This window comes from Carcharodon carcharias, chromosome 30, assembly GCF_017639515.1.
Source record: "Carcharodon carcharias isolate sCarCar2 chromosome 30, sCarCar2.pri, whole genome shotgun sequence".
Taxonomy (NCBI): Eukaryota; Metazoa; Chordata; class Chondrichthyes; order Lamniformes; family Lamnidae; genus Carcharodon; species Carcharodon carcharias.
In genome coordinates, this window is record NC_054496.1 from 33,425,503 (window position 1) to 33,452,575 (window position 27,073).

A 27,073-nucleotide genomic window follows, 5' to 3' on the forward strand; every position below is an offset into this window, starting at 1 on the left:
TGGATTAAGGGTTGATTGAAAAGCAGAAAACAGTAGGAATAAACAGGTCATTCTTGTGTTGGCAGGCTGTGATTAGTGGGCTGCCACAAGGATCAGTACTTGGGCCCCAGCTGTTCACAATATATATCAATGATTTGGATGTGGGAACCATATGTAATATCTCCAAGTTCACGGACGACACAAATCCAGACAGGAACGTGTGTTATGAAGATGCAAAGTGGCTCCAAGGGGATTTGGACAGATTTAGTGACTGGGCAAGAACATGGGCAGATGGAATATAAGGTGAGAGGTTGTCCACTTCGGTAGGAGAAACAGATGAGCAGAGTATTTCTTAAGTGGTAAGATTAGAAAGTATAGATGTGCAAAGGGACCTGGGTGTCCTCATCGATAACACTGAAAGCTAACATGCAGGTGCAGCAATTAGGAACGCTAGCCTTTATTGCAAGAAGATTTGAGTACAGAAGTAGTGAAGTTTAGCTTCAATTGTATGGAACCTTGGTTAGACTGCAGCTGGAATAGTGTGCGTAGTTTTTGGTCCCCTTACTTTAGGAAGGTTATTATTGCCACAGAGGGAGTGCAGTGAATGTTCACCGGACCTAGTCCTGGGATGGCAGGACTGTCCTAAGAGCAGAGACCGGGGAAACTGGGCCTATATTCTCTGGAGTTTCAAAGAATGAGGGGCAATCTCACTCAAACCTCCAAAATACTTAAAAGGTAGAGACAGGGTAGATACAGGTAAGATGCTCCCCCTGGTCGGGGAGAAGAACCAGAGGACACAATTTCAAAATGAGCAGGAAGCTATTTAGGACTGAGATGAGGATGATATTTTTTTACTCAGAGGGTTGTGAATCTTTGGACTTCTCCACCCCAGGGGGCTCTGGAAGCTCAGTCACTGAGTAGCAGAGATTGACAAGATTTTTAAATGCACATGACATAAAAGGGACATGGGGACAGTGTGGGGAAAAGGCATTAAAATGGATGATCAGCCATGATCATATTGAAGGACAGAGCAGGTTCGACGGGCTGAATGGCCTTCTCCTCTGACTCTTAACTGTCCCCTCAAATGGCCTACCAAGCCACTCAGTTCAAGGGCAGTTAGGCATGGGCAAATGCTAACCTCATCAGTGACGCCCAAATCCCATGTAAGAATAAATAACCCCTCGAGCTGTCTTAGACTTAGCTCCTTTGGTCCTATGCAGGACAATGTGCAGCAGGACTCTGCCACTGGCCCCAGTGAATCACAATCTTCTCCCTTATCTGTAATGTTGGCCAACTATACATGGTAACTATCCATTTACATCGTCTCAACAACTCTGGGAAGTCTTTCTACCCTAGCACTGACAGAATCCTTTAACCCTCCCGAAAATGTTTAACTTGGAATGTTAAACTCCCAAGATAAAAAAAACTGTGGATGCTGGAAATCCAAAACAAAAACAGAATTACCTGGAAAAACTCAGCAGGTCTGGCAGCATCGGCGGAGAAGAAAAGAGTTGACGTTGAGTCCTCATGACCCTTCAACAGAACTCAGACCTGCTGAGTTTTTCCAGGTAATTCTGTTTTTGTTTTGTATTAAACTCCCAATCCTGTTCAGATACAAATCATCTCTCTTATAGCTACTGTATGATACATTCATTATTACTCACTCATTCTGAATGCTTTGTACATTCGTACACACCACTCAATTCCGATAATTTTTTGGGACACTGACTCATTTTTACATTTCAGTTTTTGATGTACCTTGCCTGTTCTAGGGTGGGGTGTTCTAATCTCCTTACCTCACAGCCCACTTCTTTCCTGTTCTCATCTGAAATTTATTTCAACTACAACCCTCCCATTCCTTGCCCTTGTTCTACATCCTCTGGCACTGCTCCATTTATCTTGCCAAGGACAGTGCAATACTGCTCTGTTAAATTGTAAGGACAACATTGCTGTATGTGCACCAGTGTAACATCTGCTTAACAATCCCTCTCTACAGGGCGCTGTGAGCTTCACACTGTTATCGTGTCAGCTCCAAACCACACAGAAGAATCTGAACCACTCGATAGGACTCTCTTTATCTCCACACAGCATCTACTATCCTTGTCCTGTACCCATGCACTTGGCACCCCCCCCCCCCCCTTTCAGTAAAAGCATACAAGGATTGTGGACATTTTAAAACAGATTTATTAACCAACAGACCACCTTTAGATAAAGACAGGCAGGAAAGAGCAATGTACAAACAAATTAAAACAGATCCAATGTTGTATAAAAGCTTCATTTTCTCCCACACAAAATTTTTATCCATTGAAACAGTTTTAAAAAAAACATTTCAACAAAAGGAATTTTAAAAGTCATCTTCCCCTCTGGTAGGTTGAAGGCATCTCTGATGCCCATCTAGTAACTGTTGTAAATTTCCCTGGAACGGTTTTCAGTCCCACCAGGTGCTGGCTTTATCGGCTTTGTTCAACTATAAGACAAGAACATGAACATGTTTAGCATCAAACTCCACTGAACAGACAGAAAACTCAAATCATTCACAGACCCACAACCAAATCAGACACCCAAATCCACCTGCACAATCCCAGTAGGTGAGTCCGTTTCATCAATAACATTCCCTCAGCAGCAAGAGTTTAGAAAATAGCAAGATGTACTTCAATAATAGCAAACATCTCTCTAGATCAATCAAATGTCTCTATAGATAAACCTCCTGCCCCAGGCTACTCAGTATTATCACTAAACACCCCCTGTTTACTCAGTAATATCACTAAACACCCCCTGTTTACTCAGTAATATCACTAAACACCCCCTGTTTACTCAGTAATATCACTAAACACCCCCTGTTTACCCAGTAATATCACTAAACACCCCCTGTTTACTCAGTAATATCACTAAACACTACCAGTTTACCCAGTAATATCACTAAACACTACCAGTTTACCCAGTAATATCACTAAACACCCCCTGTTTACTCAGTAATATCACTAAACACTCCCAGTTTACCCAGTAATATCACTAAACACCCCCTGTTTACCCAGTAATATCACTAAACACCCGCAGTTTACCCAGTAATATCACTAAACACCCGCAGTTTACCCAGTAATATCAATAAACACTCCCAGGCTAACCAGTAATGTAATAAAACACACCTTAGGTTACATGGAACTTTAGAGTTGATTAATGGTTAGGGATAGGAGGGTGTGAATGTGAGACAGGGAGGTATGAGGATCTAACAGATAGTGATGGAAGAACCTCAGCCCTTGACTTTGACCAACCGGTACAAAGAACTTGTGTGTGGATTAGAACAAGGACAGGGGGCATGATGTGGGAGGGTTTGAATGGACAATGGACAAACTGTCCATAGCACCATGATGTAGGGAATCATTTAATTTGTGGGACTAAAACGGAACTTGGTAGTGATTGGGCAGGGGGAGTATAGTCGGGGGATAGCTACTACTCAATGCAGCCAACGCCTGGCAGTTCCCAAGGCTGTGTTGCCTGCCTGGTCCCAGGGTTAAAGAGATCTCCTCGTGGCTGGAGAGTAACATGAAGCGGGAGGGGAGAATCCAGCTGTCATGGTTAATGCAGAGACCAAAGACAACTAGAACTGGAAATGATTTTCTACACAAGAGTTTAAGGAATTATGTTCCAAATTAAAATGCAGAACTTCAAAGGTAATAATTTCTGTGCCATGCATTAATTGGCATCGCATCATATACAATTAATCCAACAGTGGTGTAGGGAGAAGGGTTTTGATTATTGGGGGAGGGGAAATGACACTGGTGCCAGTACTGAGGAAAGGGAGCTGTTCTACTGGAATGGGCTCCACCCAAACTGAGCTTTGATCAGTGCCCTGGTGAGTCACATAACCATAGGGCTTTAAACAGGTGAAAGAAGGGGAGTTGGCTAGATAGGGTCAGGTGAAGAGGGATTTAGAAAACCTTAAGAGAAAAATCAAGACAATAGAACAGCGCAGAGAACTGGACAAAGACAAGCAGACTAGGACGAGGAAGTTTAACAGCAGTGTGTGTCAGCAAATGAGGTCCATCCACACAGGACAGCAACAAAAAAAAAGGTTCTTCCTCTGTACATATGAAGCACTTGCAACAAGATAGATTGATGAACTTGTGACACTAATGGGTTTGATAAATTACAGAGACATGGTTGCAAGGTGGCCAAGATTGGGAAATAAGTATTCCAGATACACAATATTTCGAAAAGGTAGGCAGAATGGAAAAGGAGGGGGAATAGCCCTGATCGTAAAGGATGATATGAGGGCATTAGTGAGAAAGGATCTTGGCTCAGAAGATGCCAACATACGAATTAGGAGGAGTAGGCCATCCGACCTTGCTCTGCCATTCAATGAGATCATGGCTGATTTGTTTGTAACCTCCATTCCACATCCCTGCCTACCCCCAGCAGCCTTTCAGCCCATATATCAAGAATCTAGCTAGCTCTGTCTTAAAAATACTCAAAGACTCTGCTCCCACCACCTTTTGAGGAAGAGAGTTCCAAAAACTCATGACTCAGAAAAATCTTTTCATCTGTGTCTTAAATGAACGACCCCTTATTTTTAAACCATGACCCCTAGTTCTAAATTCTCCCACAAGGGAAACATCCTTTCCACACCCACTCTGTCAAGACCCCTCAGAATTTTGAAGGTTTTAATCAAGTCACCTCTTACTCTTCTAAACTCCAGTGGATACAAGCCTAACCTGTCTTTGCCCACTCACTTAACCTATGTCACTTTGTAGCCTCCTTATGTCCTCTTCACAATTTACTTTCCTACCTATCTTTGTGTCGTCAGCAAATTTAGCAACCATACCTTCAGTCCCTTAATCCAAGTCATTTATATAAATTGCAAAAAGTTGAGGCCCCAGCACTGATCCCTGTGTGACACAACTTGTTACATTCCGCCAACCAGAAACAGACCCTCTGTTTCCTGTTAGCTAGCCAATCTTGTATCCATGCCAGTATGCTACCTCCTACACCATGAGTTTTTATTTTCCACAGTAACCTCTGATGTGGCATCCTATCAAATGCCTTCTGGAAATCTAAGTTCAGTACATCCACCCATTCCCCTTTAGCCACAGCACGTGTGACTCCATCAAATAATTGGTTAAACCTGATTTCCCTGTCACAAAACCATGTTGACCCTGTCTGATTGTCTTGAATTTTTCTAAGTGCCCTGCTACAACAACTTAGCTTCCAACATTTTCCCTGTGACAGATGTTAAGCTAACCGGCCTGTAGTTTCCTGCCTTCAGTCTCCCTCCCACTTTTTGAATAATGGAGTTACATTTTCTATTTTCCAATCTAATGGGACCTTCCCCAAATCCAGAGGAATTAAAACCAACGCATCAACTATCTCACTAGTCACTTCTTTCAAGACCACAGGATGAAATCCATCAGGACCAGGGGATTTTTCAGCGCTTAGTACCACTTCTCTGGTGATTGTAATTTTCCTGAGTTCTCCCTCCTTTCCATTTCCTGATCAACAGCTACTTCGGGGATGTTACTTGTGTTCTCTATACTGAAGACCAAAGCAAAATACTGGTTCAATTCATCTGCCATCTCCTTATTTTCCATTATTAATTCCCCAGACTCCCATTCTTTAGAACCGATGCTCACTTTATAACTCTTTTCTTATAAAATATTTCTAGAAACTCTTACTATCCATCTTTATATTTCTAGCTAGCTTCCTCCTGTACTCAAACTTTTTCCTCCTTATTAATCTTTTTGTCATTCTTTGCTGTTCTTTATATTCTTTCCAATCTTGTGACCTGACACCCATCTTTGTGTAATTATATGCTTTTCCTTTAAGTTTGATACTGTAACTTTTTTAGTTAATCACAAATGAGGGTCCTCCCCTTGGAAATTCTCTCTCATTGGAAATATCCCTTGAAAGGTTTGCCACAGCATCTCTAGTGACCTATCCCATAACCTCATTTGCCAGGTCACTTTAGCTAGTTGTGCTTTCATGTCTTCATAATTGCCCTTATTTAAGTTTAAAATACTAGTCTTGAGATCACTCTTCTCTCCCTCAAACTGAAGGTAAAATTTAATCATATGATCGCTGCCACCGAGGGGCGTTTTCACCATGGGGTTATCAATTCATCCTATCTTGTTGCACAATACCAGGTCTAGTATAGCCTCCTCTCTGGTTGGCTCCAGAATGTAGTTCGAAGAAACTATCCAAAAAACATTCTATGAACCCATCTCCGCTACTTTTGCCCATCTGATTTTTCTAGTCTATATGCAGATTAAAATTTATGATTAGTGCTGTACCTTTCTAAAAAAGCTCCCATTATTTCTTCCTTTATACTCTGTCCTCATGTGTAGTTCCAATTAGGTGGCTTGTACACCACTCCCATAAGTGACTTCTTGCCTTTATCATTTCTCATCTCAACCCACACTGTTTCTACATCCTGGTTTCCTGAACTTAGGTCATCTCTCTCTAATGTGCTAATACCATCATTAATTAACAGAGCCGCCCCTCCACCTTTTCCTAACTTCCCGTCCTTCCTAAATATCACATACCCTTCAGCAGTCAGTTCCCATCTATGGCATCCTGTGGCCATGTCTCTGTAATGGCTAACAATTCATACTTATTCATTTCTGTTTGTGATATCAGTTCTCGTGTTTTATTTTAAATGCTATATGCGTTTATATTGTCCTTTTATTATTTTTGTAAGACCTAGCCTTATCTGCTGATGTCAGATTTCTACTCTCAGTCCCTCCTGTCACATTCTGTTTATCATTTCCCACATGAGGACCTTTCCTTTTTGTCTTGTCTCCACTCTTTGGTTTACCACATCTTCCCAAATTTGATCAGGAAGTAGAATCAGTAGGGGCAAATTAGGAATTACAACAGCCTGAAAATACTGATTGGGAGTAGTTTATAAGCTGCACAAACAAGGGTTACACCACCGGACAGTGCATGAAGTAAAAGTAATTGGAGCTTGTAAAAAAGGTCATGTAATTACCGTAGGGGCCTTAAATCTTCATAGGCTGGACAAATCTAACCTGCAACAGTAAACTGGCAGAGAGGTTTGCAGAATACTTTTGTGACAGCTTCCTAGAGCAATACATTGTGGAACTAATTAGGGATAAACTATTTTAGATCTAAGATGAGGCAGCGTTAATCAGTTATCTCATAGTGAAAGATGTTAAGAGCTTTTGCAAGTATAGAAATGTAGGAATGTAACTAAAGTAAACAATGGTCCCTTAGAGGCAGTGATAGAAGAAATCATCATGGCGAATGAGGAACTGGCAGGGATACTGAACAAATATTTAGCGCCCGTCTCCACAGTAGAACACACAAGTTACATACCAGAAATAGAGGATAACCAAGGGGCTAACAAGAGTGAGGAACTTTAATTAATATCAGAGAAAAAGTATTGGAGAAACTTAAGGGATTAAGATCTGACAAATCCCCATGACCTACATCCTAGGTTTCTAAAAGAGATAGCTGCAGAAATAGTAATGATTTTCCAAAATTCCCTAGATTCTAGAGCATCCCAAAGGACTGGAAATTAGCTAAGGTAACTACTATTTAAGAAAGGAGGAAGAGGGAAAACGGCCTGATTGATCATTCAGAATCGAGATGAGGAGTAATTCTTTCACTCAGATGTTTGTGAATCGTTGGAATTCTCTACCCAAGAGTTTTGCAGTTGCTCCATCATTGAGTATTATCAAGACTGGGACAGATGGATTTTTGAACCCTCAGAATCAAGGGACAAAGGAAGGGGGCAGGAAAGTGAAGTGCGATAGAAGATCAGCAATGATCCTAATGAATGGTGGAGCAGGCTAGAGGGGCCAGGTGGTCCACTCCTGCTCATACTTCTGTTCTAACCACCCAGGCCAACCAGCACTTCACTAAAGCCCAAGCCTAACCAACAATAAAAGTAAACATCAAAACTAAAAGGAAACACAGATCCAGAATAGATTCTGAAGCTGCACCGATCCCAATGGGTTTACACTTATGCTACATCATATCGCCTCACCACAGCAGAAGCATACTCCAAGTCAGAAGATGCTGGATTCAATCCTCACTCCTGAGACTTGAGCACCAACTGTATACGCTGACACTCCCAAAGCAGTAATAATGGAGCAATGCACTGTCAAAGTACTGTCTTTCAGATGCAGTGTTAAACCAAGATAGTGCTCTGCCCGCACAGGTGGATGTAAAGATCCCATAACTAACATTTATCCCTCAGCCAACATCACAAAATCAGAAACTGGCCATTATCTTTTCACTATTTGTGGAAATCTTGCTGTCTGCCTTTCCTGGATTATAACAGTAAGTGCTCTGTCAGCTGGCTATAGTGTTTTGTGGCACACTGAGATCATAAAAGACACTACAAATATGCAAGTTTTTCTCTCTTTATATGACAGATGGCTAGTCTTTGGGAGGGTAGAAAGTTCCTAACAATCTCAGGATATAAAATTATTCCTGTTAAACCTGGAAATGAAATCAATTTCCTCAAACAAATATTAAAAACTAAGTTTGATTCCACTCCTGACTTTGCTCTCTCCTTACCTCCGCCCCTGCACCCCTCTCAAAACCTGGTTCATTACTCCCCATTTCACCCTTACCCACAGGACATTTATCAAAACTATTTTCCCTCACCCACTCCCTCCACCTCCACCTCCTTAAAGCCTCATCATCAAATCTTCACCGCCCCCACAATGCTCTCAACACCACGAAGAAACCAAAAACTCAGTACATACTGTAGGTAGAAATGTCGATTTCATCCGGCAGTTCAGCAACATTGACTTCAAATCGATCCTGCACGTCATTCAAAACTTTAGCATCGGTCTCATCAGACACAAAGGTAATGGCCAAACCCTTGGTACCAAACCTACCAGCACGAGCAACCTACAGACAGAGGGTTACAAAACGTAATATGTACCATTTATTAAACCTGACATAACTCAGTGGGTTTGGAGCAGGTTAATGCGCAGAGCGTCACCAACTAAGGCACGAGTATCTAAACCGCACTGCCACGTAAACTTAGGAATCTGCCAGAATATTGGAAGTCCTGCGCACGCATTCCCCAAATACAAAATCTGTGGACCCTCAAAAACAACACTCCCAGTTCTCCTGATATTATTAACACTCGCAGGGAAGTGGTGAGTGTTCTCACTTGGCTCGAAGAACTGCTGGAAGATGCAGCTGTCAAGTGGGGACAGACCCAGGTTTGCTGAGATGTCCTCACACAGGTCCAGGCCCAGGAGATGCCAGAACCTCCTCCACAAAGCATTAACTTCTCTCCAAGTTCCAAAGAGTCACATTGGACTCGGGAGGTTGTGTGTTTCTCTCTCCACAGATGCTGTCAGACCGGCTGAGCTTTTCCAGCACTTTGTTTTTATTTCAGATCTCCAGCATCAGCAATATTTTGCTTTTGTTAACTTTCTCGTGCTCCCTCAATCACTGACAGGCATGTAGTGTCCAACCACCAATTTCTGCTTGTATTTCAGCTTTCTAGCATTAGTGCCGCTTCATTGTGCATCTATGAAGAATGGTCACTAGGTGGGAGAAAGTTGTAGAAAAAAGGTGGAGCTGCATGGAGTGGAGCAAGAGAAGGTACAGCTTAGAGGTGCGGGCAAATCAGATTTTATATACACAGTAAAAGTTCCAACAATTTCTAATAGGTTTCAACGCACTCAGCAATTGGTGATCAGCCCGAGTGTTCTATAGAAATGTAATTCTCACCCTGTGCAGGTACGTGTCAGAGTCCTCAGGCATGTCGTAGTTGAAAACGATATTCACTCGTTCAATGTCCATACCGCGACCAAACAGGTTAGTTGCTACCAAGATACGTCTCTGAAAGTCCTTAAACTGCTGATAACGGGACAACCTAACAGTGAGGGGTGGCAGGGAGAGAAAGTCTCTTTAAAGCATGTTTCCAAATATTCCCAAATATCAAATGAAAACATCACCAGAACCACGCGTTGGGATCAGGCAGTTTTGAAACTCAGCTCCAGCGATACAAACCTTTCTTCCTGTGCCATTCCTCGGTGGATGGCGATTGCTGGGAAGTTCTGCTCCACAAGCAGTTGTGCCAGTGCCACACAACGCTGCACCGATTTCACAAAGATCACCACCTGCAAGGAGGAAGGGACACCAGCATTAAATGTGCATAGAGATTTTAAGAGCTGGTTTTCTTCAATTGCTGGGGAATGCTCAACTCTCAGGAACAAAGTGGAAGCAAAGGGGCAGGCAGATCCCAACACCAAGTCCCTGCCTCTGGGGATTTCCACAGGAACATTGGGGTGGTGGTAATGTGGGTCACCAGGGCTAAAATATACCAACGAGGCATTTCTCCCCTTCTGCTCCGATCACTCCCAGGCTTGCTCAGATCTTGGCTCTGGCCTCACACCCAGGCCCACACAGACTGAAGGATCTAAGAGAGTGGCAGCAGACATATCCATGGAGTTGAAATGTCGCCGGCTGGTTTCTGTTAAAGCTGCAAAGGTACCACACCATAGGCTCGAGGCAAAGGTCAGTGCACGTGGAGTCGGGGGCAAATAGCTGGATGGATAGTAATTTTGCTCTTTGCTTTACATTTTTTTGGCTAAGGTAGCTATTCAAATTGGGGGAGAGGTGGAAACTGGTGTTGCACAAGGATCAGTGTTGGGGCAACCATTATTGATGGTTTAGACTTGGGTCAAGTATCTCAGCACCAAAATTCACAGGTACCACCAGGACTGAGCAGTTTAGTAGTAAATGAACTTTAACAGATAAATATGGGATAGAAACAATGATGATGTGCTTTAGTAGGAACAAGCATCACCTACATCTTAGAAAATAAAAAAAAAACGGAATCCAGGGACACAGATGAACAAATCATTCTGAGCAGAATTACAGGTCAGCAAAGCACTGGGATTCGTGCCTAGAGATATAAATTACAAAAATAGTGAGGTTCCTTTAAACTTGTACAGAACCCTGCACAGGCCACACTTATGAGTACTGTGCATTCCACTATTAAAGAGGACACAGAAGCACTGGAAAAAGCACAAAATAGATTTAAGGATGACACCAGAATTGGGAGATTACAACTATCAGGATGGATTGAACAGGTTAGGCCCTTTTCTTTGGAAAAGAGAACTTGGAGAAGATCTGATAGAAATCTTTAAGATTACGAATGAGCTAAACAAGGTAGATGTAGAGAGAATGCTTCTCCTTTTGGAAGAATCCAAAACTAAGGGCTATAAGTACATGACAGTGACATATAAATCCAATAGGGGAATTAGGAGGAATTTAATAGAAGCAGCAGTGGAAAATTTAGGGGGGGGGGGCGGAGAACTAGTGCCATAGTGGTAACTGGACTAGTAATCCAGACACCCAGACCAGACCTCTGGGGGACACAGCAGCTGATGGGATTTAAATCTGGAATATAAACTTAGTCTCAGTAATGGTGACCATGAAACTGTCAATGTTGTAAAAACACATCTGGTTCAGCAATGTCCTTCTGCCACCCATACCTGATCTGGCCTACATGTGACTCCAGACCCACACTAACATGGTTGACTCTTAATTGCCCTTTGAAATAGCCTGGTAAGCCATTCAGTTCAAGGCCAATTAGGGATGGGCAGCAAATGCTGGCATTGTCAGCGACGCTCATATCCTACGAAAGAATATAATAAAGCTTGGTTGGTCAAGCCTGAGTGCTCAGAATGCCACAGGAAGTGGACGAGGCATTTAGCTTGGATGCTTTCAAAAGGAAAGCAGACAAGTACATGACAGAAAGGGGAATAGAAAGATACTTTGAAAGGCTAAGATGAGGTACGTGGAATGGGCTCGTTCCATGCTGTATATTCTATGTAACAGGGCTAGAGGCTCAGTGTTTGAGCAGCAGCTAAATGCACTGAAGTTGAAGGCTGCAGGCTGGCCTTAGTTCAATGCTGGTCCTGTTGGAATGAACTGAGCTCAAAAAAAAAAGCACAGATGGGCAAGCTGTAAACCCAGCCTTTTAGTGGCTTTTACATTACAGATTATTCAGAACTTTCTAAATGGTGAGGTGTTAGGAACTGTGTAGGAACAGGGAGATTTAGGGATCCAAGTAAAGAAACTACTAGTGAATTGACTGGACAAAGAATAATTGTAAAAGAAGTTAATGGAATGTTGGCCTTATCTCAAGAGGGCTGGAATACAAAGGAGTGGAAAATACGCTATGGCCTTGGGGAGCTTGTGGAGAATGGCATTCACTTATGATGCACTGCACCTCAGTATACTGACCTTGCAGAAGGTGCAATGCAGGTTCACCAGAAGGATGCAATTGAAGACAGGTTACATAGACTAGGATTGCATACTCTGGAATATGAATATGGTGACCGAATTGAGATGTTTTAAGATATTAAAAGATTCAGCAGTTGTGGCAAATTAAATGATCAACATGGAGATTGCTGATTCTTGTTAGGCAGGCTATTAAAGAGTTATAGAACAAGACGGGTCGATAGAGTTAGGACACAGAACAGCCATGATCTGGTTGAATGGTTTGAACAGGCTCAGGGGGCTGAATGGACTACTCTGCTGTGCTTGCTGTCCCGTCACTGGAGACACAACTCTGCCCCCTAACAGTCACCTCACCAATTCATACCCATTGTCTTGGCAATCCAGAAATACAAGTCACTGCCTTTTTGAAATAGAAAGTAAAACTTGATTGGTTAGGAAGAGGGAAATGGTTGAGTATTACCTGCACCTCAGCACAAAGCAAAATCCACTCCATTCTCATTCAGTGTACTGTCTCACCTGATTAAACTCCAGGACGTCAAGTAAATCAAACAGCTTGCGGTTCTTCTCATTGTCCTTTAGTTTAACATAATATTGCTGTAATCCATGGAGTGTCAGCTTAGTTTCATCGTCAACAAACACCTCCATGGGCTAAACGAGAGAGAAAAACCAGAAACATGTAACATTTCATGAATTGTTTGTCCTGCTCCTTGGGCTTATTTACCACTATGGGTTGCGCTGGAGACCATTCAATCCATCTAGGAAGAAACCTATAGCCCATGGTAGTTTCTCAAATGATTCTGGGTTTAGTACCAACTACTCTACATGGAAGCCTATTCGATGAGATCACTGCTTCTCGTAAGAAGCACTTCCAGTCATCGGGCCTAAGCTCACCATTCACAGTCCCTCTGCCCAGCCTACCAGTTTATCCTCAGAGGATGACTGAAGCTAGCTATCAGTGCCAGGACTCCTCTCCACACTGCTTTATAGCCCAAAGGTCTCCCTTTGTGTCAATGACCAGAGCTAGCTAGGTACCATACTCAAGATGTTGTCTGGCCAGGGTACTGCAGCTTTAGAAGGCTTCCATGAGTGTTTAGGATGTTCTTAAGAAAGAATCAACCTACAGAAATATCTCTGTTGAACCAATACTATCCTCAACCAGCATCTACATACATTTTATTCAAGGAAGGAGAAATGGGCAGCAATAGATATCTTGACAACACAATCTCCTTTGATAGGTGTGAAGGGAAGCTACAAAATTGAAGGTCAAATCAGTGGGCTCAGCAGTTTCTACCAACCTCCAGGATGATTAATGTTCTATGAACAAATTAAATCAAAAAGAAACTAGCCCTACCATCTCCTAACATAGGTTCAAACTGAAATATTGAGACATACGAGTCACAACAGACAGAGCGAACCAGGGTGATATATTGTGAAATGGCTTCATATGGTGATGGGGAGCAGAGTAAGAGTTAAAGCCCCAGTTTGATGGCTGTATGTCTTACTACTCTGCAAATCCAACCTGGCCAGCCGATCAATCGGCTGCTAAACGAGGGGGCTGCAAACATTACCTGCAGCTAATCCTGGAATGGAACTGCCTGAAAGGAACACTGAGCACAACTTGTCACTACATACCCGTAATCAATTATACCAACCAGTAAGGACTTTCAGTAACCACACAATCAACAGACCACTTGCAAGTTAGAGACTCCCAAGTGTCTCTGAAAGACTTGAAAATTTTAACCTATAAGTTATGATTATAAGTGAAGTTTTTTTTAAACCCAACATTGTTATACCGTAGTATCTGATGTGTAATCTGTAGGAGGCCTACAAATTAAATACAGCAATGCTCAACTTTCCCAATGACTAAACACATCCAATATGCCCCACATGTGCACCAGGTTTCAAACAGGCACAAACAGCTCCCACATCACAAGAACATGAAATCTAACCTCAATGACCATCCTTTGTCAGATTGAGAAACCACTGTCGGTGAGCACTCAATTTCTTGGATAGCCAGCAGCAATGGAGCTGCATCCCTGTACCCCTCCAATCATTGAACTCCATTCCCAGCCAGATCACTCATACCCAGGCTCCCCTGTGCTATGAGTTCATTGGTCTCAGAGTTCAGGTACCTCAACACCCATTACAAGTAAACTTCCATGAACTGTCTTCTAACTACTGCACCCCCTCCCTGTCCCCAGCTTTCAAGTTAGATCCATTGAATTTCAGCACAAAATAAATGCAGTATTGTTTGGTACTTGTAGTAACAGCTAAAGTGAACAGTTTTGCTTAGAGGCTTGCCCCAGCTATAGCCTAGCCTAGTAGTTCAACCAACCATACACTTTGGGATACAGCCAATTTAAATTAAAGCAATACACAAACAGTTGAACAGAACTTTCACTGGTCTAGTGTAACTCTAAAGATATATAGATTAAAAAAGGCTTTCATGCTGCACCGTCAGCCAAGAGATAAAAAATAACACACCACCACCAAAAGGATCACATCAGAGGGAATTGTGAGATTCCACCGTAATACACACCTCGGTCAAGCAGCCCAATGGTAATGTTTAGGCTCAAAGAATGGCGAGCTGAATGAGGTACACGGACAGCTCCGCCATGGAACTGGACCCCACAAACAAGAGTCAGCACATCCAGGTAAGGGCCGAATGCGGGAAATAGAGCTTGTAGTGACTCAAAACTCGGAAATGTAGCGATTGGCGGGGATAGTAACAGGCCTCAGAAGGACACAGGCTGTGAAATGAGCAAAAACACAGCTGATGCAATTTAACTAAGTGTGAAGTGATGCATTTGTGGTAAGAAAAATGAGAGGTACTCTGAACTAAATGGTGGAATTCTAAAGGGCAGAATCAGCAAGAGCTGGGGATGCATGTACACAAATCGTCGACCTTGAATAAAACATATTGGATCCTTGGTTTTATTAAAAACAAGGAAATTATGTTAAAACCTTAAAAAGAGCTGGTCCGGCCACAGTTGGAATATTGCTTCTAATTCTGGGCACCAAGTTTCAGAAGGCTGTTTTTAAACTCATTCTTGGGATGTGGAGCATCGCTGTTGAGGATGCCGCGGCCTCAGAGGAGGTGCAGCGGTTCACTAAAATGGTACCAGGGATGAGGGAGTTCACTCACACAAATTAGAGAAGCCAGGGTTGCCCCCTCACAGTGGAGAAGGTTAACAGGGATGTGGGACTAACTGGATAGCTCTAGCAAACATTCAGGCAGACAAAATGAGCTGAATGGTCTCCTTCTATGCTGTGTCATTTTAATACTGGGCCTCCTGCACTAGGAGGCCCTTTGGGCACATTCACTCAAGATTATTATAAGCCTAACAACAGCACATTTCAGCACAGTCACAAACATGGTACGACCTACATCTGGACACAGTAGCAGTTATGCTCCTGGACTGATAATCCAGAGGCCTGGACGCCATAAAATGAACATTCAAATTCCACCATAGTTTAGAATTTGAATCCAGTGCTTAAAAAAATATTTTAAATATCTATCAGTAAAAGTAACAACAAAGCTGTCAGGCAGATGTGAAAACTCAACTGGTGAACTCATGTCCTGCATAAACCAAGTCTGGTCTACATATGACTCGGGGCCCCAGACCACCGGGGTTGTCACTTAACTGCTCTCCAAAGTTTAAGTCAGTTGTATCTAACCAATATGGAAAACAGGGATGGGCAAAAAATGCTGGCCTGCCACACAGGGAACAAATTAAAAGCTATTGCTCCAGCAAACCATCACCATTCCCAATTCACTGGCCCACAAGTACCAAACAAACTGAGATTCAGCTCATGGAAAAATCAGCTCCACTAAAAGTTCAAAATCCCATTCCAGAAATACCATGCACGCTCATAAAAAAACCCACAACTTCAATGCGATGCCCAATGGGCAATCTGCCAACTAGCCATTTCTGGCTCTCAGCAACATTGAGCTGCTCTGTGGTTTGAAAATGTTTGCCATTGGTTGCAGGGAGTCTGCCAATAGCCAAGTCACCTCGTTACAATCTGCTGCATACAAACCATTCCACATTAAGAAATGGAACTTTGTAAAGCTGGGTCGAAGATGGAGTCCTCTCGCAGCCATCCTTGACCGTTGCAGGTCTCAAGGTCAGCAGCACAGTGTGAACCAGTCCATTGGATAGATAACATGATTAACTGCAAGTAGCTACTGCTTGCGTTGGCCATTGCTCGCACCCTAGCGATATGGGAATATCTTCTTCCGTTCGACGACAGCAGGGATCATCAGTGAAGATACTAAAACTACATCTCTCTTCAAAGTATATATTAAAACCAGGACTTTGACAAAACTCTTTAACTGCTTCACCCTGAATACGCTGGTCTTCTGGAGATCGTGGATAATTGGACACTGTGCTAAGACACTAAGCTAGATAATTCTTCGCAATCACGAACGCAATCTTCTCGACAAGGTAGCTAGCAGCTGACTGAATACCGTGGGAGGGGCTGTGTTAGAATACTCCTCACAACCCTGAGCCGCACCAAATTTCAGGGAACGCAACAGTGAGAGCAATCTGCGGATCTTTATCAGAAGTGGACTAACGTGATGGCCTCAACTATCTTAGCCCGAAACCGTTGATCTTCCGGAAAACGCAACTAACTTCTTTAGAAAGCTGTGGGAAGCCTGGTTTTACCATAACTCTGCCGGTGCTTCTGATTATAACTGTGCTAATTATTAATAAAGCCCCGAATAGGACCGAGTCTACCGCAAGGACACGCTTAATATCTTTCCTATAAGCATTGCTAGAGGTGGGATTGGATAAAGGTTGCCACTACCTATGGTTCTTTAGTCTAAACTGCACTATCTACAGCTAGCTGGTGAAAACCGAATCTTGCAAAGGTTACAACTGTGCGGTGATGAGCTTCAGGAGGAGCAGCATGCCGTTCCATTCCATTCCAGACTGGGGATTGCTTGACTCTTAGGAATGCAAGCACCCTTGATGGTGGCTCATCAAAAACTTGTGGGGTAGTGGTAAGAAAGATGAATAATTACATCCTGCATGAACTTGCGGCAGACGGGACGGATCTCCTTGCTTAGGGTGGCGCTGAACATCATAACCTGCTTTTCATGAGGAGTCAAACGGAAAATATCCTGGACATCCCTGCGCATGTCTGCAAAGGAATCAAAACAGAAGAGTCAGCATCAGGTGCTGGGTGATCCGATACCTGAGCCAGGTGGACACACAGTGCATCAAAGCAATGCCAGTGATTTATCAGCCAGTCCAGTTATTAATGCTGCGATTCCTCACACTTTACTCCATGTAACCTTGCAAGTTAATGTCTGACTGGGTTGAACAAGCTGCAGGAAACACCCCAGTGCTGTGAAGCTTCAGTTTCAGCTGGTCAAACAACTGGGCGGTTGAATCTTCACTCACATTGTCACCTGCCAGTCTGGGGCAGCACGCGATTGGGAACAGAACTAAATATTTGTCGTCATTTTGCCAATTTTTTTGGGCCATTCAATCCAATCATGGTCAGTCTGTGCCTTAGCTCCATTTACTCACCTCAGTTCCATATTCTTTAATACCCTTAGTTAAAGAGAAGCTTATCTACCTTCATTTTGAAACTTACAATTGGGCAGGGTGGAGGATGCGGGGGGTAGATATTCCAGATTTCTGTTACCTTTGTATGAAGAGGTACTTCCTGACATCACCCCTGATGCGCTAATTTTAAGGTTCTGCCCCCTTTCTCTGAATTCCCATCAGAGAAAATAGTTTCTCTTTATCTAACCTATCAATTAAAGCGTAAAACCTTCAATTAGATCATCTCCAAATCATCTTATATATGCACAGGAATACAAGTCTAATTTATGCAAGATGTTCTCAATTTAAATACTCTTAGCCCCAGCATCATTGCGAATCGACGCTGAGCCCTCTACAAGCCAGTATATCGTTCCTGAGGTGAGATGGCCTGAACTGAACAATGCGCTCTGAATGGGGTCTAACCACACCTGTACAACTGGAACATAACTTGTACCCCTTTATATTCAATCCTCTTCAAGATAAAGACCAACATTCCATTTGCCTTTTTTGATTATTCTTCGTTGACTGGCTTTAAGTAATTTCTGTATTTGGACCTCAATCTCTCAAGTTTAGAGGTTCTCATTATGTAAAAGATATTCTGAGACATCTCACTTGATCCAAAACGATGACCTTGCACTGGCAAAAGAACTAGGTGACAGACCTTGGGCTTCCTGTCTGAAAGGGTGCAGGAGCAGATGTAATAGCAACTCAAAAGTGACTTTGATATATACAAGGGGAAAAAATTGTAGGGCTACAGGGAAAGAACAGGGGAGTGAGGATATAGCGATAATAGAGTGGACAGCTCTTTCAAAGGTGCAGGCACAATAGGCCAAATAGCCTCGTTGTGTCCTGTATTATTCCACTGAACTCCATTTGCCACAGTTTTGCCCACTCAACCTATCAATTCCCCTCTGAAACTTTGTGCTTCTATCAATATTACTTCCTGTGAAACCTGCCATCAAGTTTCAAATAACCTCCACTCCTTTATAAATACAGTGGAAGGCTGTGGCCCCAGTACAGGTCCCTGGGCACACCGATAGCCACATCCTGACAATTGGAATACATACACATTATCAATCCTCTGGCTCCTGCCTGCTAACTAATTCCCTACCCACAATCAATAAGGATTCCTCCAATTCCATGCATTCTCATTTTTAAAAAAAGTCTGTTATGTGGAAGCTTATCAAATACCTTCTCAAAGTCTGTATAAATCCATAGATACTTCGATCTACCATATAGAGACATAGAAAATAGGAGTAGGTCATCCGGCCCATCGAGCCTGGTCTGCCATTCAATATGTTCATGGCTGATCTTCTATCGCAACGCCATACTCCTTCGGTCTTCCCATACCCCTTGACATCTTTGGAGTCCAGGGATCCATTTCCTTCTTAAATATATTCAGTGGCTTGGCCTCCAGAATCTTCTGTGGTAGAGAATTCCACAGGCTCACCACCGAGTGAAGAAGTTTCTCCTCATCTCAGTCCTAAATGGTCTACTCCGCATCCTGAGACTGTGACCCCGTCCTTGTTCTAGACCACCCAGGGGAGGGAAACATCATCCCTGCACCCAGTCTGTCTATTACTGTCAGAGCTTTATATGTTTCAATGAGATCTCCTCTCATTCTTCTAAACTCCAGTGAATACAGGCCTAGTCGGCCCAACCTTTCCTCATTCGACAATCCTGCCATCCCAGAAATCAGTCTGATGAACCTTCGCTGCACTCCCTCTATGGAAGGTATATCCTTATTTCGGTAAGGAGACCAAAACTGCACACACTACTCCAGGAGTGGTCACACCAAGGCCTGGTACAGCTGCAGCAAGACATCCTTGCTCCTGTACTCACAATGAAGGCCAATATAATAATTGCGTTTTTAACTGCTTGCTTCACCTGCATGCTTGCTTTCAGTGATTGGTATATAAGGACTCCCAGGTCCCTTTGTGCATCAATATTTCCCAATCTATCACTATTTAAATAATACTCTGCCATTATTTTTCCTACCAAAGTGGATAACTTCACACTTAAACATGTTATACTACATCTGCCATGTATTTGCCCACTCACTCAACTTGTCCAAATCGTCTTGAAGCCTCTTAAAATCCTCCTCTTCGCTCACATTCCCACCTAGATTTGTGTCATCAGCAAACTTGGAAATATTACATTTGGTTTCCTCATCTAAATCATTGATATATATTGTGAATAGCTGGGGCCCAAGCACTGATCCTTGTGGTACTCTACTAGTCACCACCTGCCACTCCGAAAAAGACCCATTTATTCCCACTCTTTGCTTCCTGTCTAACCAATTCTCAATCCATGCCAATATATTACCCCCAATCCCATGAGCTTTAATTTTACACACTAACCTCTTATGTGGGAGTTCATCAAAAGCTTTCTGAAAATCCAAATACACCACATTCACTGGTTCTCAACATGATTTCCCTTTCATAAATCCAGGCTAACACTGCCTAATCCCATTGATATTTTCTAATGTCCTGTTATCATATCCTTTATAATAGACTCTAGTATTTTCCCTGATTACTGATGTTAGGCTAACTGGTCAGTAATTCCCTGTTTTCTTCCTCCCTCCTTTTTTTAAGTAGTGGGGTTACATTCACCACTCTCCAATTTGCCAGGACTGTTCCAGAATTTTAGAAGATGACAACCAACGTATCCACTGTTTCCATGGCCACCTCCTTTAGTACCCTGCGATGTAGATTATCAGGCCCTGGGGATTTATCAACTTTCAGTCCCATTAACTTCCCTAGCACTATTGTTTTACTAATACTAATTTGCTTCAATTCCTCCTTCTCACTAGGCCCTTGATTCCCAAGTATTCCCAGGAAGTTATTTGTGTCTTCCTCCATGAAGGCAGAGCTAAAATAGTTGCCTCCTCAAAAATTTCAACTAGGTTCGTTAGGCACGACTTGTCCTTGTCAAATCAAATTCTCTCTCATCAGCTCATATCTGTCCAGATATGAAGTAGGAGGCCACACAAACTCTTCAACTTGCCCCATCATTCAATAAGATCATGGCTGAGCTTCTAAATCAACTTCACTTCACTACTGCACTCCCATTTCTTGACTCAGAGGTTCTAACGATGTCTCAAATATATTACCAACTGAGCATCAACAGCCCCCTCAGAGAATTCCAAGATTCACAACCTTCTGAGTGAAGGAATTTCTCATCTCAATCCTTATCCTGTAACGATACCTCTAGTTCTAGGTTCTCCAGCCTGCCAATGCCCCCAAAGAATCTTATATTTTTTTGAATGGGATTATCTGCAATTCCTCATCATGCCAGTGAATAAAGACCCACCGTGCTCACCAGCTCCTCCTAGGAAAGCCCTGCAATCCCAGCAACCAGCCCAGAGCACAATGCAAAAATTTCCTTCCTTGGTACAGTTTTGGTCTCCGTACCTAAGTGCTCCAGGTGTGGTCTCACCAAAGCCCTATACAATTGTAACAAGGTTTCCTCACTTTTATACTTGTAATAAAGGCTAACATGCCATTTGCCTTAATTGTTTGCTGTACCTTCATGTCAACTTTGCAATTTGTGTACAACGATCACCAAATCTTTCCGCATACCAAGGTTCACTCATTCCATACCTTTTTAAAGAATATTCTTTGTTTCCACTCTTCCTACCGAAAGTGATAATTTTGCATATCTCCATGTTATACTCCAGCTGTCACCTGTCCATATGCTTTTGCAGCCTTTCTGCATCTTCCTCAAAGCTTACTTTTCCACCTAGCTTTGTTGTCAACAAACTTGAATGTGTTACACTCGGACCCCTCAAGTCATTGATACAAATTGTAACGAGTTAAGCCCCAAGCAGTGAGCCTTGCAGCATTTCGCGAGGTATACCACTATCACCCTGAAAATAATCCATAATTCCTACTGTTTCTGTTCATTAGCCAATTGTCAATCCATGCTAATACATTACCCCCAATCTCATGAGTCCTAACCTTGCGTCACAATCTCTAGTGTGGTACCTTATCGAATTCCTTCTCAAAATCCAAATATGTTACACTGGAGCTCTTTTATCTATCATCCTAGTTAGTAACTCAAAAAAAAAGTTTTCTCTTTTCATTAAAACCCTGCTGACTCTGCCTAATTGTGAGATTTTGTAAATGCCCTGTTACCATGTCCCCTAATAGATTTCAGGGTTTTCCCAACTACTGAAGTCAGGCTAGCTGGCCTCTAGTTCTGTTTTCGTCCTATAGACTCTATTAAACAGCGATGCTACTATTTTTAACCTTCTGATCCAGGGGACCATTCTGGAACCGGGAGGGCTTTCCAAGCTCAAAACCAATGCATTCACTATCCCTACAGCAACTCCTTTTAACCGTAAGACACAAGATATCTGGCGCCGGGGATGTCAGCTTTTAGTCCCATTAATATTTCAATGCTTTTCTTCACTAACATTATTTAGTTTTAGTTCTTCACACTCAACAGACCCTTGGCTCCCCACAATTTCTCATATGTTTGTCTTTGAAGACTGATACAAAATATTCGTTCAACATCTTTGCCATTTCCTTATTTTCCACCTGTCTCAACCTCTAAGGGACACCTACCTGCTGCTGCCACTTTCTTATTAGCTTACTTCCATTCTATTTTCATCCTTCCTAATTTCTTGGTCACCTCTTGCTATTTTTTAAAAACCACACAATCCTCAGGCTTTCTAATCTATTTGATAACACTAAGCTTTCTTTAATGTAACACTATCCTAAACTTCCCTATTTAACCAGGGCTGCGCCTCTTTTCCAGTGGAGTTTTTAACTCCTCAAGCAATTGCTATTTCCCAATTTCCTCACATACCTCATTGCCCTTATTAATGAATTCTTGTACCATACAAACATTGGACTAAAGATGTGTAATTTCCTGGCTTATCTCTGACCCTTCTTAACAATGGAATGACAATGATAACTTTCCAAAGATGATAACAGGAACATTTACAATTTTGTCACCAACTTCATACCCTGGAGCAGAAACCATGAGACCTTGCAGATTTGTCCACTTTCAGTCTCACTATTTTCTCTATTACATTTTCTTAAAAACTTAGCCACCGGCTTTTGCTTAATATACTTGTAAAAAACTTGAGCGTCATCCTTTATATCCCTTGCAAGTTTTGTTTTTCTCGTATTCCTTTTCTGTTGCTCTTAATTTCCTTGACTACCTTTGCTGCTCTTTATATCTCTCCCAGTCTGTGGCATCTTCATGATTTGCCCTTTCTTTCGTTGATGAAGGTTGTTTAATTAATAAGTGGAGTGGGGTTGTGCAGAATGCCTCCCTGACCGTCACCCACTATGCACCTGAAGACTCCTGTCTCCACTCCACAAGTACATTCTGGCCAGCTGGATTGAGCTGCAGCTCATGAACCCTGCTCTCCAGTATCCTCTCCAAATGGCTCTTCTCCATCTGCGCCCCAGACAGTTGCCCATTCCACCAAAGGTTGGGGCTGAGGGAGATGATGAAAGAAGCGACTGGATAGTGAAGGGGGCACAGGAAACCTTTCCCCAATGTTCCATCTGTGTGGCTCAAGCCAATTTTAACTGTAGAGAAATGGCGATTTGTTCCACCCAGTCCAGGAATCAAAGCAGGCTTCCTGATTAGAATGGCATAACACATCTGCAGAACTGTAGTGTTTTATTCTATTCTTTGAAGTGATCGGCAACCACACGCATTAAATAGCTGAACCTGGTTTTGAATTAGAAATTGAATGAAGTCCAAAGGTTGGGTCTGACAGGTACCAGTTAACCCTAGTTAATAAAAAAACGGTTTATCCACCAATAAAAGGTGAGAAACACTCCACTAACCGAGTTGCTCAAGCATCTTGTCGCACTCATCCAATACAAAGTGTTTGACGTATTTCAGATTGAGTGACTTGTTACGCGTGAGGGCCAGGATCCGCCCCGGAGTGCCCACCACAATATGAGGACAATTTTTCTTCAGGATGTCTTCGTCTTTTTTGATTGACAGCCCTCCAAAGAACACCGCTGCCTGTCCAAAACAAAATACATGGTTGCAATTAAGATGGATCACTGCAAAGCACAGAATGCGGGGTGAGGACACAAGTCAGGTAAATCTGTTAAAGGGACTGAGCTACAGAGTGAGGTCTTCAAAAAGGGGAACTTGGTGAGAGGACGACTTTGCTGAAGATGGGGAAAGACATGTTAAATAATTTAAGCCAAGGAGGAACAGTAATTACATAAACGATCATTAATCAATTAGATCTAAGGCAATAAAATTAAAATTGAAGATACCAACATTAAATAAAAATTTTGTACACACCAATAATTAATAGAGTTATGGGGGTATTCACATCAAGCCATAACAGAAGGACGGAGCTGATTACAAGCCAATAAAGAAATCCTCCTGGAGACGGGAGGCTTGACTTGAAATGCTGAAGACTGCATTTGTTTGAACGAAAGAGAATTTGGCCAATGTCTAGAGTAAAGGAGACGTAGTAAAGACATTGGATAGGATATAAATAGATACAAATGGTACTTGAAAGGTTGGCAGTGCTCGAACTGTAAGTCATCTGGTCTGGATGAGATGCATCCTCGGTTACTGACGGAACTAAGGGTGGAAATAGCAGATGCCCAAGGCCACAATCTTCTGATCCCCCTCAGATGTGGCAGCTGGGCCAGAGGACTGGAGGCTAGTAAATGTTATACCAATGTTCAACAAAAGGGGTGAGAGATAAGTCTGCCATTTACAGGCCAGTCTGTCTAATTTCAGTGGCGGGGAAACCATTACAGACAATAATCTGGGATCAAATTAATAAACTCGTGGAAAAAGAAATAAATAATAAATGAAAGACAACACGCATTCATTAAAGGTTTGACTAACTGGAACAAGTGAAGTAACAGAGAAGGTTGAAGAATGTAGTGTGCTTGGTGTTTACAAGGGCCTCCAAAATGCATTTGACAAAGTACCGCATAACTGTTAGCAAAGTTCAAGCTAATGGGATTGAAGAGGCAGTGAACGCAGACATACGTAAAAAGCTAAAAGAAGGAAAGCAGAGGGCAGTGATGAGCAACTATTCTCCAGACTGGAGGGACATGGATAATGGTGTCCACCCCCCACCCTAGGCCTCAGCGTCAGGACCACAACTCTGATATCTATTTATATATTCATGACATGGGTATGGGTAGGTGCGTAAAATTTAAGTTTACAGAGGACTCTAAACTCAAATATAATGAACAGTGGAGGAGGACATGGACAGGCTGGTGCAGTGGATACAAATTTAGTGTGAAGCGATTCATTTTGGCAGCAGCATGAAGAGGGGTAATATAAGTTGTATGGTACAATTAAAAGGGGTGCAGTATAACAGATACCTGGGGTGTGCACTATAAGCAGTGGAAATTGGGTAGATAAGGGGAACTGATGGTTTCTCTGTAATATCCTGAATGCTTTGAGAAAATCACCTAAATTTCAGGGAATACAACTCTAGTTCAAGAAATCGCTCCTTTTAATTTAACAAACTGATCTCCTATATAATCCTGTAAATCTACAATGTACTCCCTCCAAGGCCAATATACCTCCCTCCTATGGTGAAGTGCCTAGGCAGCTCACAGTATTCCAAATGAAGTCTAAGCAAAGCTTTGTACAGCTGGAGCATGACTTCTCCTTTCCTTTAGTCAAACATTCCACCAGCCCCCTGTATTATTCTCTGTACTTGTTCAGGACATTTTAATGATCTGTGTACCTGAACTACCAAGTCCCTTTGGGCCTCCACTAGCTTTTCATCATTTCGAATGTACCTTGTTCTATTCCTTGTGGGGCCAAAGTAAATGTTCTCACACTCGCCTGCACTGAAGCCCATTTGTCACCGTTTTGCCAATTCACTGACTCTATAAATATCTCTTGGTAAATTTATGCTTCTATCTACTTTACCTTGCTGCTAATCTTTGGATCATACGTGCCCCGTACTTGGGTATGCAGCTTTCCAACCCATCACCCAATTAAAGTGATTTGTTGAGGCTCCAACACAGATTCCTGTAGGATGCCACTGTCACGCCCTGCCAATTACAGCAAGTGTCCACTCTTCCTGCAACCAATCTCCCAACCAAGTCAATAATTCACCTTCAATACCGTCAGTTGGAATTTTAACTAATGGTCGCTTATGAAAGGCTTTAGCAAATGCCTTCTAAAGGTCAATTCATAGACATTCCCCTACAAAAGCCATCCATTCAAAATCGAAGGTTTGCACCAGTTTTAAGATTCATAATTTCCACAGAGAGAATATTGGTAAATTGGGCACAAGCTCAGCAGTTTCTGGTGGATCCCAAGTAAAATAGCAGCACAAGGGCTCAGTTTACAGAGATTAAAAACAAAGAGCCAGAAAAACTCAGCAGCTGGCAGCATCTATGGAGAGAAAAACAGAGTTAATGTTTCAAGACCAATGTGACTCTTCGGTTCTGAAGACCTGAAAAGTTAACTCTGCTTCTTTCTCCACAGGTGCTGCCAGACCTGCTGAGCTTTTCCAGTACTTTCTATTTTTATTTCAGATTTCTAGCATCAGCAGTATTTTCATTTTCAGAGTTTTGGCTGAATTTGAAACAAATTTGGCTGGATAATAATCCTTACACTTTCCATGTTTTTCAAAAATACCCATTAAGTTCCATTAGCAAAATCTTCAATATCTAAAGATGCCCCCAAGTCACTTCAAGCGCATGGGCATACAAGAAAAACAAATATCGTTCAAAGGAAGTCAAATTGAGAGACAAATAATGAGTCTTAATTGTGGAGAGTCGTTGGGGGAAATTTCAGAGCCAGCGGTTGAAATAGGTGAAGGCAGAGGTGCCAATTGGAAGCGGTTCTGGGGGTGGGTTTTAAGGCTGATGGGAAGTTGCAGAAGTAGGAAAGGGAAAGGCCAGATTGTGATTTAACCGTGAGGATGGGAGCCTCAAGTTGGAGGCTTTGGGGAAATCGAGAACCAATGTAAGTCAGCAAGATGGGTGAATGAGCAAGCAGGCGTGCGGGTTATTTTTGGAAGAGCTGAAGGTTAGGAGTGGAAGAGGATGGAATGCTGGTCAAGAGAGCATGGGAATAGTCCAGTGTGCAGGTGACAAAAGCATGGACAGATCAGCTGGGACAGAGGCAGCCAATATTAGGCAGGGGTGGGCAGTCTTGGTGATGGAGAACACATGGAATGAGAAACTCAGGTCAGAGTCAAACACAACGATAGTGTTGCAAACACTAAGATAAAAGCAAAAAACTGCGGATGCTGGAAATCCAAAACAAAAATACCTGGAAAAACTCAGCAGGTCTGACAGCATCTGCGGAGAGGAACACAGTTA

The 27,073-nt window shown here is 42.5% G+C and overlaps 1 protein-coding gene across 1 annotated transcript in view; it reads right to left on the minus strand.

Annotated features, from left to right (window-relative positions):
• Positions 1-2,145: 2,145 nt before the first annotated feature.
• Positions 2,146-27,073, minus strand: part of LOC121271214 (spliceosome RNA helicase DDX39B-like) — a 31,387-nt gene continuing 6,459 nt past the window's right edge. Inside the window, exons 5-11 of the mRNA XM_041177006.1 lie at positions 23,585-23,768; positions 17,246-17,364; positions 12,733-12,864; positions 9,976-10,085; positions 9,694-9,838; positions 8,709-8,856; positions 2,146-2,446 (exon numbers count right to left, since the gene is read on the minus strand). Coding sequence (XP_041032940.1) covers positions 2,430-2,446; positions 8,709-8,856; positions 9,694-9,838; positions 9,976-10,085; positions 12,733-12,864; positions 17,246-17,364; positions 23,585-23,768 — 855 coding nt within the window. The 3' untranslated portion in view covers positions 2,146-2,429. The remainder of the gene's footprint in view (positions 2,447-8,708; positions 8,857-9,693; positions 9,839-9,975; positions 10,086-12,732; positions 12,865-17,245; positions 17,365-23,584; positions 23,769-27,073) is intronic.